Consider the following 14,202-nt stretch of genomic DNA (forward strand, 5'->3'; position numbering starts at 1 on the left):
TCGTAAAACTTTGAAAGAAGCGCGAGTTTAGCGATGAACTTTTAATATTTTAAGCTTTACTTTCAATAACGCCGTGCGAACAATGTCATTGCCATTACCACGGATAGATTATTATCAACTTGCGAAACATATGTATGTCACCACTGTTAATTGTTAAGATTCGCAGGTGGGCATGTAATTTTAATCGCTTATTAATTTAAGAGATGGAAAATATTTGATTTAGTGAAATAAGGACCGAGGTATTTCATATTTCATATCAGTTCCATTTCTAGTTTATTATCGAATATTATAATAGCGTCTTGTTTCTAGTGGTTTCCAAAAATACAATATAAAAGCTCAAAGTGAGAGATCAATATGAATTTATGTACATATGGCTATTATATTCCATGGACATTCGTTATCGTTTTGATGCCTTAGTAATAAATAAGAATTTGAATATTTAAAAAAGAAAATACAACAGAGAACAGGTTTTAGAATATCATAGGCAATATTTTTCGTGTAGCAGGAGTCTTAAACTTAAACAAAGAGTCGACTAACGAAATTGAAGTATTTTTCAGCGTTCAAGTGAAAAAGACATATCCGTTTTCTTACAAAAGAAATTACCAGTGACACGTACGTACGCATCTAATTAAAGTCAAACACGTAGAGTCAAGACTTGAACTTCTTATTCAGTGATGCATAACCACGAGATCTCTCTCCTGAATTTTTGCTCGTACCTCCCCCCCCCCCCCCCATCCCCCTCCCCCCCCCCACATACTCCTATCTAGCTACCTATACTCTATTTATTTATCTTCCTCTCACTCCAGTGCGCACGTATAAGCACGTATGAATATGCGTACACACTCACACGCGCCTCTAAGAGCAAGAAAAAACGAATACATTTCAGTCATTAACGTATGAGACTACGCGCCGGTCGTTTTTCTTTTTTGCGAGCGACTGATCGTTTTATCGATTTTCTCTCCTTACAGATCACTACTAAGCGAAGGAATTTGTGTTGGTTACGCGCATCGGTCGCTCGTTATTCAGAATTTAACATGAAATATTCGCTGCTACAACAGTATGTAAGCCAGCTTTACACAGCTTATTGCATGAATAAACGAATGCACAATAAATCCGTCTACCGGGTTTTTTTTTTTTTTTTTTTTTTTTTTTTTTTTTTTTTGTGATATAATAAGATGAAGTATGGCATATCTGGTACAGTTGTAACTTTCGAATGATTTAATTTCAATGTCAATTTAAATAGAAATCACATTTGAATAGTACACATAAAATAATTTTAATTTTGTTTACTCTAACCGTTTTTATACCCATATTTATAACCAAATGAAATTAGATTATTTATCTAATAAAGAGGAATGGGATTTTGAGATGATAATTAATTTTCCGTTTAATGAATTGACAATTCCGTTATACGAAATAAAATAACAGTCTTAAGCCCGTAAATATTAGGAATTTTTAAAAGCACTTATTTGTGAAAATGTATTTGGTGGTGCTACATCCATTGTAAATTAAATGTTAATCTATAATAAATTTTTTAACATCATTTGTTTGATGCGAATATAAAAAGATTATATAGCAACTGTTACTAATCTACTACAATTCATCAAAAACCTGTTTATATAATTAACGTATAATAAGTGATATGTTTGGAAATAAAATATAAGATAATTCTATGGAGTAATATTTGAAAAACATGGCAGAAAATTATATGGACATTAGCAAATTAATATTTTATTTATTGAGGAGCCACGGTTGCTTACATAAATACGATAATAATATGAAATTTAGTTGCATTCATTACGGACTCAAATTCCTTCGATAAATTTTACATTTAAGCGTAGATTTGAGTCCTAATGTAAATTTAAGATATTTTTAATCTAAAATTCCATGATCTTTCAAGATTGGAATTCCACATTTATTCCAGAATCAATAATTTAATTAAAATATTATATTTCACATAGACGACTAAAAATATTCAATTGACGACAAATGAATGTAAAAAATAAATGATAGAGAAACTACTATATTTATTATTATTGTGCATGAGTTTTACATTAAATTTAAAAGATCGTTGTGTATTTGTATTGAAAGATAAAAATAGATCGTCTAATGAATTATAAATCATAAAGATTTACGTAATGTAGAATTAGTTATTCTATCGAATATAAGTAATCAAACTCTTCGTAACAGAAAATTGACAAATAATAATTATTTTATACAACTATTGTTATCGTTTATAAATATTTTCAGTTTCGTAGTTTTTTTTCCTTTTTTTTTTTTTTTTTTTTTTTTTTTTTTTTTTTTTTTTTAGTATTTTTTTAATTAATGCGAGTGTGTAAACGTGTGTGCGAATGAATTTTTATTATGATTATAACGAGCATTATAGACTTACATGTTGCCATAAAATATACTACGTAAGAAAATACTAAATACAAGAGAACAAAAATATTTTCATCAAAAATCTAAATAGTTTGAAAGACGAGATTATTTATGAAAATTATCATACGATACACCAAGGAGTATTCGTAGGAAAGAACTTAATAATTCAGTATTATAGCTCCTTCTTGTAAATGTAAAGTAAGAGCGGTCGTAAATTTAGAGTAGCCAGGCTCTTCCCGGAAACATGGTTGTAACTTTAGATTCAGCGGCCAAACAAGTGACGTCTCATTTATTATTTAATAAAATACGCGTAATAATAGCTCGCCGTACAACTGGAGCTTTTTCAGACCGGGCGATATGATCGTTGCCTTCTCCCTCCTACTCCTACTCCTATTTCTACCCCCTACCCTACCGCCGTCCCCCCCCCCCCCCCCCCCCCCCCCGACCCAATCGTCCCGTCTTGGTAAATTGTCTCCGTCCAACAGCCAGCGTCGGAGCAACGAGGCCATCCCCATAAAGTGCCGCGCTTTACAAAAAGTCTTAAGCTTTACGATAGGCGCGTAAATTTGCGCTTGCAGCGGATCATCAGGCCCCATCGGCCGCGTATCATTGGGCCCGCCAATGCAAATGCAAACATCTACGAGTCCTCGCACGTGCGCGCGAGTACGGAGGTGCGTCCCTCGCACAAAAGCGGAGCAAGGGATCTGACTGATGTGAGCCAATCGCTTAACGCTTTCCCATAGCGAACCGAGTTGGATCTGACCCGGGGATCGGCCACCTCGGCCACGGGCTTGTGGCACACGGGCCCCAGAAATAGCCCCGGGTAATCACGGCTCTCCCACCCTCCTTGTCCTTCTCTCCTTGTCCTCCGCCTCCGGTCCCCTTTTTCTTCCTCCTTTTCGAGCCCTCCCACTCCGGCCATTCCCAGCATCACGCGCTCCACCTCATCTACCGTTTCGTCCTTCGGACCTTCTCCCCGGCTCGTCATTACGTTGGCGCGTGTATTTCTTCCTATTTACATCGCCACGAGGATTCTTCCTCGTACGCTCTCTACCTCGCCTCATTCCCACCTACGTATCTTTATGTTGGCCCTACCTTATCTATTCGGTCTCCGTCGAGCGACGCGACAAAGATTCGAGACCCCATTCTCTCCTTCGTGAATAAATATTGTTCTAATACCTACAGCTTTCGGGATTACGCTTATTGTTGAAATATAAGCTGACAAGTATTGTCGAAATATCATTCATCCTTGAAAGGATAAAATTATTATTAGCTCTGACACGTATTATAAGATATAATAAAATTCTCTCCCTATGCCAAAAAGCCAATTTATATAATTGTATGAAAGAAAAAATTAAATAAATAAATAAAAAAATAAATAAAAAAATAAATAATACTTTTCTTTAAGACAGACAAAAACATTTTCTTGCACATTAGCCTAAAAACACCTCATTATCCAGAGAGTTACAATTTTCATTACCTAACATATGTGCTCATATGTGTATAGTGTTTTTGGTGTATGTGCATATGGGTGTCTATGGGTGAGTGTCTATTAGTGCACACGCATGTATTGGTATAATTATAACACGCAAAATAAAAGCAAATAATCGCTAAAAGTTATGAGTTCGTGTAAAATCAAGCGTATTGCAATCCTATTATTTAATCAACTTAATAATATTCTTCTAAATTTCTCCAACGTGTAAAGTTTTGACTTTTCCTCTTTCCCGCGAATGATTAAAAGGGAAATTACACTCCCCATGCAAATTCAGCTCATATTTTTAACTAAGGATTATCAAGTAATAAATATCTCAATCAATCTTCTCCTCTCGTTTGATTTCGACCTTCTTGCTTTTTCTATACATATCCATTGTAAGTTTATCTCATCGTAAACTCTTTGTAGTATCTATAGAACTTTCAAGGCTTCAAATTCACGTTCAGCTTTCCATAAAAGGTAGAACGATAAATTTTCTTCGTTCCTTATAATGCGACAATCGACGTACTCTTTCATTACAAGATCTTTATTTAACTTTTTACAGACGTTTACTTTATGCAAGTCGATATAAGATTCATCCAGCGATTGCAATATCTTTCACACTAAATATGCAGGTGAAATGTATTATAAGAAGGTTATTCTAGTGTGACGCATAATTATATGATTAACGGATATATCGTTAGTTTAATATTTAATTGTACATTATTAGAATATTCTAGTCATCGTTGAATATAATATATTCTAAATTTTTATAAATTCGTAATTGCAAGTATTTTCGTTTATATCCGAGTAAAAGAGCTTAAGAAAATTAGAAAATTTGCTCGTTGCTTTTAAGAAGGTTTCTCTCAAAGGTCGGTGAACCTCGGCCCTATTCTCCGACGAACGGTACAGATTTCAGGAAGGAGCCGTTTAGTCTACCCACCCCAGCCCTAATTTATCTAACTATCTATTCTTACACCGTTCCCAATGCCCAGATTTACAGTTTTCTGGATGTACGCTTATTTCACAATGGAACAATATATTTCGAAAATAGTTTTGCATATTTTTAAATATTCATTGTAACCAAGTCCCCTCCCCCCTGCTCCTCCTCCTCCTCCTCCTCCTCCTCCTCAAATCAAGCAAAATAGAAACTATAGAGAAGTAGAATAGTATCAATCAACCAATAAACAAAATTGTGATCTTGATATATCCAGTTGAATCCAACGAAAGTAGACTAATTTTCATCCATGCTTTAGAAATTATATATATATATATATATATATATATATATATATATATATGTGTGTGTGTGTAAATCACGGTGTTTACATCTTACTTTTTCCTTGTACGCGTACAACGGATCTCCTCTCTTTTCCCTCCGTTACATCACGATTTTTCACCCTCTCCTACCCCCGCATTTTCTTATCTCTCCTATTTTCTCCCTTATCTATCTTTCTCCCTTTCTCATTTCTTTTCTTCGCTTCGCGGGTAGCTTCTTTTCGGAAGAATAAGAGAAAAAATATATAAATAGAGAGAGGAGAGAGAGGAGAGAGGAGAGAGAGAGAGAGAGAGAGAAAGTGCGAATGGTACCCGATACTAGCTCTCCTCGTGCCTTATGGAATAACAAGAGAGAAAGAAAGATAGCGAGAAAGAGAGAAAGAGAAGGCATAAGGGTATGTGCCCTGGAGCCGGTTCCCATACCCTCCTCCTCGGCGCGATAGCGTATAATAATGACGGGCTCGTGCGTCCTGGGGCACTCGCTTTCCTCTTCTCACTGTCTCTCTCATTCTCTCGAAGCAGCCCCGAAGTTACCTCAGGCACTATATAGAGACCGAGTGAAGGCTCTCGCTCTTTTTCTCTGCCTTTGTTTTTTTTGCTCCAGGCGACCCAGACTCTGCCTCTACTCTCCCGCGGATTTCGAGAGACGACGAAATGCGCGAACACAGGGTAAGAGAGCGCGAGTCGTGGGACGATTTTTTCGCGCACCTCAGATTAAAAACCTACAAGTATACGTGCGTGTACCTGACTCTGTATTCGTATGTATTTACACGCTCGCGGGACCGTGTGTGTGGGTGTGTAGTTGTGGGTACGGGTTGTGTGTGTGTGTGTGTGTGTGGGCGATGGAGAGAGATAGAGATAGAGATAGATAGATAGAGAGAGAGAGAGAGAGAGAGAGAGAGAGAGAGAGAGAGAGAGAGAGAGAGAGAGAAAGGCGAATGGAGGCACAGCTCTGTCTAGGGAGACCGCGGGCTAAGTTGCGCTGCTCTGCATTTTCAGTCTGTTCTTTGATTTTTTTTTTTTTTTTTTTTTTTTTTTTTTCTATTTTTTTTTTTTTTACAAATTCTTATCGTCTTGTTTGAAATAAGCTCGTTACTGGAGAACAATGTACAACGTACTTGATCGTTGCAACTTCTTTTCGACGAAAGACATTCACTTTACTCGGAGAATTCCAGACTATCTGCAATTCATTCATTATGGAATGAACCTAAAATTATATATTCTTTCTTATACAAAGAATTACAATGCTTAAAATATTCGTAGAAAAAAATATTTATTTGCATTTATCTTACTTTATTGAGCATAAAGGGTTATTCATTTTATATAAATTTTTTTACTTCCGATGATGTTGTAGTAGTTTAAATATTACATAATTCAAAGATTTTACTACAAGATTTTCTCACAAATTTAACGTGACTGAGTAAAAAAATAGTTAAAAAAAAAAAAAACTAGTTTATAGTTGAATTTTATGGTTAATTGAGAAAAAAGCAGAAGTAAAATTTTTGTAAAATTTCTTCAATTTTATTACTTCTTTTATGAACTATTGATTAAGAAAAAAAAATTATTTATAACATTATGTTTTATATCTTTATGAAAATATTCCCTTAGGCTACAGTCAAATTTGGGCTTTTACGCGAACTCGTGTATTTTGTCTTTGTCTTCTGTTGTCTCTTCGTATTTCAGTATGAAGCATAAGTAATATCATCTTTTACGATCTGTCTTGCATAACAATACTCGAACGATATCGTAATGCATATATTTACTTCATCGAGCATCGATAAATTTTTAAATAAGTAAAACTAACGAAGTATTTGAAACTTTTAGCAAAACTTATATAATGCTCATAACGGACAATTAAATAAATTCTTTATTCGTACTATATTTTTTTTACGTAGTATAGTACAAAAAAATAAAAAAATAAAAATATATATATATATAATTTCTGAATGTTTCTATTGATAAAGTTTCGTGAATCGATTTCCATTAACTATCGAAAGCTGTGGGTCGATCATTCTAAAATTCTGAAAGTATGTCGATATAGATATAGTCAAGATAGACATAAATAATAATAAATACGAAGTATTGACAGAATAATACCGAATAATAGTCAGTATCTGATATTACCGTAAGATAAACTAACAATTGCTGAAAGTGAGAAAAATATTTAGGTGCGGGCTAATATTATATTCACGTACCGCTGATCCATTGTCTTCATCCATTATCACGACATATAATTTATGTGTCTGTACTAATGCTTTTTACAAAACCGAATTCATGGCTAGAGCTTACGATATAATGAAATTCAACTTTTCAAATAATGGCGATGGGTAAATTAACATCAACATACACAATGTATTCAAAAAAATATGTCTGTAAAATTATTTTGTAAATAATTCTACTGTCGGTAAATATGATAAATAATAATGAGAGTTTGAAATGGAAGAATGAAAGAACGAATGGATTATATAACCAATGTCAATGATTATCAAATATTGTAGGAAACAAATAAAATTCCGATTAAAAATTTTTTGCTTGATTATTTTTATTTGAAAAATAAGCTAATTGGGAATAGTCTAAATATACAAAATTACATTCATCGCTGTCACTTATCGATCATCAATCTGTAAATTATAGTTGCTTTTGTTATTCAATGTATACAGCAATCGTCCTCGAAAGTTATTCCCTTTCGCTCAACTTGATACAATATCATTAAACGCGAATATTGTGTAAAAAATTATCCGAAATAGGATGTCTACGAACATGCACTCTAATATAAATTTTAATAAATAACTAAGACTAAGAAATTACTATTGAAACATATTGCAAATTTTATAATTATCAATAGATATAACTATAATATTGACTGTCTGTGTGTTTGTCTGGCTGTGTATGCCTGTGTATGCCTGTGTATGCCTGTGTATGCCTGTGTATGTGAGTGCACGCTCGCGTGTGTATTACAAAAACGACATTTCATCATAATTAAACAAAGCGATTATAATGAATTATAATGAAAAACCATTAAATATATCATCTTAGTCATTCAAGAATATTAACTGCCCTTAATAAAAATCATTGATACTCTATCTATAAATATGACTATATTATAATAAAATCGTAAAATTTCGCCTCGGCATTAAGCACGAATAATATGGGCTGTGCGCGCTCGATTTAAGATTGAATAAAACATTGGAAATTTATGCAAAAACTGCTGTGACAGTTATTGATTATTAATTCACTTGTCGAAAGATTTTCACATGACGAAAGATGTCCTCTACGGCAGGTTTTTGTCCGCGACGACCTTGACGCGTAACTCAGGGTCGAAGTGTGACGAACTCGCTCGAGCATTTGCGCTGTTTATAAGCTTTTCCTTTCCATTTCTTTTCACCTTCCCATCGGGATGGAAAGTGATAAACTTCAAAAGAGCCAGAGTAGAAATACACTTACGACATGCATAAATTGAGCCTCGATTTTTTAATATAAAGACAAAAATAAATTAATAGAAATTAATTTCTCTTTTCATGCTTATTCGAATATTAAAATTATCTCACTACTGCTTTATTTGAAAAGGCAATAGTTTTTTCATTTAAATATAACAATAATAAATCATATATCATTACTATTGTTGCTCGGTAAGAATACACTCGAATTGCTCTCACAATTACGATTAAAGGATTATACTACTATAGAATTTTTTAGAGGAAAATTCAAATTTTCCTCATTTAATTTGCTTTATTCTCTTTTGACTAAATACACATCTTTATTTTACATCACACAATTTTTTTTTTTTTTTTTTTTTTTTTTTTTTTTAATAAAGAGAATGATCCGTATTTTATGTCGCGGAATATCCGCCAACTACGTTTCAACTCAACAACTCGTGCACTTGAATACTTGAATTTCCCAAAAAAAAGACACGTGACTTTTCTTACAATACTAAACTTTTTTGAGATTAGATAAGTGGCAATGGAAAACTATCGAATATAATAATATTGTACATTATTCATTTACCGTTGTATATAATATTTGAATGCAAGATATTTTTCGAACTATTTGAATATTATTTAAAAGATCTTCAATAAGTGATTATTTAAAGCAAATGTCATCGTATCACTTTGAACAAAAAGTGTATTCAAAAATATAAAAATACGCCTATAAAATAAATAAAATTATATAACAAATTATATAAACGTAGAGCCACTTACAATAACAAAAGCTCCCGAATTATAAATTATTGCCGTAAGAATAACATGAACATTAATGGTATGAAAAAAATTTTACGGCAATTTTCTAAATCTCCATTACTCATATATAAATTATTTCCTATTGTCAGTATCAATATGATTACAAAACGTGCATAATATAATACTACTAATAATACTGCGTCTAATGCAATAAATAGTCGAGCCAAGTTTCTTTAGGAAAAGATTAATAATAGAATATATCTTTTGACGAAAAATTGTGTGGCAAACGTGAAAAGAAAAATTTTAAATACTACTAATATTAATATAATACCTAAATATAACTAAAATAACTAATAAAATTCCTTGTTATTGTTCCCTCTATCTTTTATTTTAATAATAGTTAATACAATACCCTTAAACAATATAAAACTGATAAAAATCAATATGAAATTTAACAATTCAATGTACATCACATTATAAGTGAAGCAAAACGTGAGGTTCTCAAGAAACAACATATTCCCAAAAAAGAATCGCATTCGTCCTCTAAATCGTTTCGAAAGAACAATGAAAAATAAAAAATCAACATAAAAGAATGCATATAACTTTGCCACCATGCAGAAAGAGTAAAAAAAAAAAAAAAGGCAAAACCTTGAAGCTTTTTACTTATAAAAGTTAAGAGTCGGTTTTTAAAACTTTAAGGACGTTTATCTCAGAACCATAGGCTTCGAATTTATTGCTTCTAATTCTTAAAAGATTTGCATTCCGTTTCCTTGAAATTTTTAAATTACTTAAACTTTATTTTTATTTTTATAATTTTTAAAATTGTAGACGGCTTAAATATTAATCTACTCCTCAAATGAAAACCAAACCAATTATTTTCAGCGCTAATATACCATTATTTAACAATAAAATGTTTAAAGCAATATCTTATACATGTATATATATATATATATATATATATATATATATATATATATACATGTATAAGATATTGCTAATTTTATAAAAAAAGAAATTATTAAATTTTCTTCTCATTCTTCAACTTTAATATAATGACTTATATTATAATTTAATAAGGTAAGGATACTTAGCAAAAAATCTGATTTCATCAATAAATTACACACAAATAAGATTTAACTGTTGAATAAAATTTATAAATCAAATCATATTCTTAATCCTCTTCAACCTAAAAAAAAAATGAAATCCTCTAATTTATGCTCAACTTCTTTACACGTGTTTTTAAAAGCAATACAACTTCGGCAGAAAAAAATACATGTTTTAATTATATAATTGAACCTATAGAGTTTACTGGTGTGTAAAAATGTACTGATTTTGAATCGATCTTGAACCGGTTTTAGCCTATGAGTACTTTACATCTCATTAACATTTTCGACATAAATTTTAAAAACTTGTTGATTTGCTAATAATTTTGAATAGATGTCAATACACCCTGACTTCTAAAGTATAGAAAATTTTTTGCAAATTTTAACAAGTAATAATTTAGAATACTAAATTATCCTTTCTGTTGATACAAAATAGAAATAAAATTGAATTTTAAGTTTTAAGCTATATTTAAACATTTTTAGTTATATATATTGAACATGATTTCTGCTCCCTAATATAGTTAAACAATAAGCTTATAATTGCAATTCACTTTTATGAAAAACTTATTCAACGTAAAAACCTCCGACCATTCTGATTAATAATTAAACTCTACAATTTTTTCTTCATTTTTATTTCATTTATTTTTTAATGAAAAAAAATTATTTACTTTTATTCAGCATATTCATGAATTATTATGTTTTCGATTATTATTATTATTATTATATTCGCAATATACGATTATTAATATTGCAAGATATAAACTACAAATAATAGCTACTGGGTACTTTAATTAAATGACTATGGAAAATTATTATTTAGATATAACAAATAAAACTGCATGAATTTTTTAATGATTTTAACGATGATGTACCTTTAGTCATATATATATATATATATATATATATATATATATATATATATATATTGTAATGGCAATAAATTATTTCATTTGTTTTAAAATATTCAGTGGAATAAAATTCTTCAAATATTTCACAAAAATTAATATTTCTCCCAAGTATTCATAATCTTTATTCTATTTCCTTATATGTATGATAATATAGGCATTTATATATTTTCATATACCTTCTTTAGATAATAAACATTTACCCCGACTTCAATGATTTTTTTAAAATGCCATAATAAACGTAAATGAAAACAACTATCATCATTATACCACAATACTGGGATGAATTTACTCATTACCAGTATTGTCCATAAGAAAAGATTCTACATTAAAACAATATTTACTGTCCATTTCATCGGGAATACCAGTATTTAACGAAAACAATCGATACTCTCAACGAAAAGTGCGAATCTATAAAAGTAATACATCATCAATTAAAGAAATGATGGGTTTACTGGGAACCGTGACGAGCACAGCTGTCTTTGTTCATTTCAATTGGTCCGATGCATTTATATCTCCTGGATATTTTCAGGACAGGTGCCGATATAGCAGTGGTCACCTGCTCCTTCAAAAATGTATAATCAAACTTTTAAAAGCTTCTCTCGAGTTTTAAAACGCCAAATGGCTTCTCAGTCAATCTTGCCATTTTCTCTCGAGCATACTTTTAAATGGTTGAAAATAGTTTCAGTTTGTTTTTAATTACTACCCTTACTGTGTACTAAATTGCATAAAATATCGGTTGAGATTGATAAAATATCCTTTTAGGCAGTAGTGACTGAGGGTTTGTAAGAATTGAAAGCCTACTATCATCAATGTAATCGAACAAATTAATTAAAATTATTGCTATTAGTAAATTAGAGGATCGTTAAGAATTCGTTGGAAAATGATTGAATGCGAAGCAATTTTACTTATTATTTAAATTAACAATAGATATTTATTTGACGATATTTAATTAAGATAATTATGTTATTGTGTTTTTATCAACAATAAACAATATATCACATATCAAAAATAGACGGAAATTTTAGAAAGATGTATTATTTGGATATAATGAATGATTCTGAATAATATATGTGTGTGTGCGTGCGTGCTTGTATAAATTATAAGTACTTCGAACTTCACCACAATGTTCAAAATGCTTGAATTCTTGTCGTCTTAAATACAAAAGTTAAATCAATGAATTAAACCAATGAAATTCATAAATATAGTGATAAATATAATAATTAAATAGCATAGCTGAATTTATCGATTGATTCATTAATACATAATGTTAGTATTTTCATCAAACGCCAAAGCATTTGTGTAATATTATGTAATATAATTATTTCCGAATGAAATAACACTTTACGATACGGATTAATTATTATTATTCGATTAGTACGATTAGTAATTTAAAAAAAGAAAAAGAAAAAAATTTAATTAAAATAATATTCGTAATTTTAGTTTTTATAGAATATAGAACATCTCCATACTTGCAATTACTTTAATTGAAAAGAAAATTTGATAATTCGTTTAAAATCCATACTTTAATTTAATTTAATTTTTTTTCTCCTTTTTTTTTTTTTTTTTTTTTTTTTTGTTATTAGATATCCCGAATCAAGATTAGCAAAATTATTCAATGGCAGCATTCCCATAGTTTTGGACTCATTAAAGCAACACTACTTCATTGATCGGGATGGTGGAATGTTCAGACATATATTAAACTTTATGCGAAATTCCCGATTATTAATACCCGAGAATTTTGCCGACATCGATCTACTACTCGAAGAGGCGCGATACTTCGACATCGCACGTAAGTTACTAACTAACTAACGTTCGCAATCGTTAATTAAATAAATAATGCTTTTAATACCAAGATCGATCACAATCCGAAATTTCGATAATCGCAAACCGAGCGATCTAACCATGTCATTTATCCCATTTCCACAGCCATGATCCGGCAGCTCGAGCTCATGAAAAAGGAAAACATAAAGAATGGAGGAGCCCCGTCCTCGAGCACCCCAAGTCCACCACCGGACCAATCGCTCCAACGTGGCAGTGCCAGCTCGAACAACGTGGGTAGCTCGGCCCCGACCACACCTCACCGTGACCACGACTCCAAGCTCCGCAATGAGAGCTACGAGTGCGTCGCCCTCCACGTAAGCCCCGACCTCGGGGAGCGCGTGATGCTTTCGGGGGGTCGGGCCCTCCTCGACGAGGTATTCCCGGAGACGACGCAGACGATTCTCGAGGCTCGCTCGGGCGTCACCTGGCACCAACAGGAAACCCGTCACGTGATACGCTTCCCCCTCAATGGCTACTGCAAGCTCAACAGCGTCCAGGCGATCACGAGGCTGCTGAACGCGGGATTCCGAGTAGCCGCGAGCAACGGCGGTGGTGTCGAGGGCCAGCAGTTCTCGGAGTACCTCTTCGTCAGGTCTCTGCTGATCAACAATACTTGACGCTGCTGGCACCAAGAGCCACTCGACCAGCAGGGGAAGACGGTCCTGAGAGCGCGTGCAAACGAAGAGCTCGAGTAAAAATTTCCGACCGAGTTCAACGAGTTCCGACTTACCCAGACCCGCCCCCCCCCCCCCCCCCCCCCCCCCCCCCCCCCCCCCCCCCGTCCGTTAGTTTTTGGTTCTGTCGTCGGAGCGCCCGGACAACCATTTCACTCGGTTCTCATTGGATCTGGCTGCTCTCAACATACGCCCGATGGGAGCTTCTTATCTTGAGAAATGGATCGCGCGGGCAGCGAATCGCAGTAAAAAAGCGCTTGCCTTTTTCTTTTTTTTTTTCTTTTACTACGTTTGTCTGTAAATACATAAATCAGTTAATGCTGCAACGTAGCGGGGACACCATTCGGAAAACTGGGCCTTCCTTTGCGCGACTCAATGTTCGTCAAACCT

The 14,202-nt window shown here is 32.8% G+C and overlaps 1 protein-coding gene across 2 annotated transcripts in view; it reads left to right on the plus strand.

Annotated features, from left to right (window-relative positions):
• twz (BTB/POZ domain-containing protein twz) overlaps positions 1-13,878 on the plus strand; it is a 55,693-nt gene extending 41,815 nt beyond the window's left edge. For both annotated transcript variants that reach the window (XM_011497410.1, XM_011497411.1), the window contains exons 4-5: positions 12,901-13,106; positions 13,244-13,878. In XM_011497410.1, the coding sequence (XP_011495712.1) occupies positions 12,901-13,106; positions 13,244-13,755 (718 nt within the window). In that variant the 3' untranslated portion in view covers positions 13,756-13,878. The remainder of the gene's footprint in view (positions 1-12,900; positions 13,107-13,243) is intronic.
• Positions 13,879-14,202: the final 324 nt, after the last annotated feature.

This window comes from Ceratosolen solmsi, unplaced genomic scaffold, assembly GCF_000503995.2.
Source record: "Ceratosolen solmsi marchali unplaced genomic scaffold, CerSol_1.0 scaffold47, whole genome shotgun sequence".
NCBI classification, from domain to species: domain Eukaryota; kingdom Metazoa; phylum Arthropoda; class Insecta; order Hymenoptera; family Agaonidae; genus Ceratosolen; species Ceratosolen solmsi.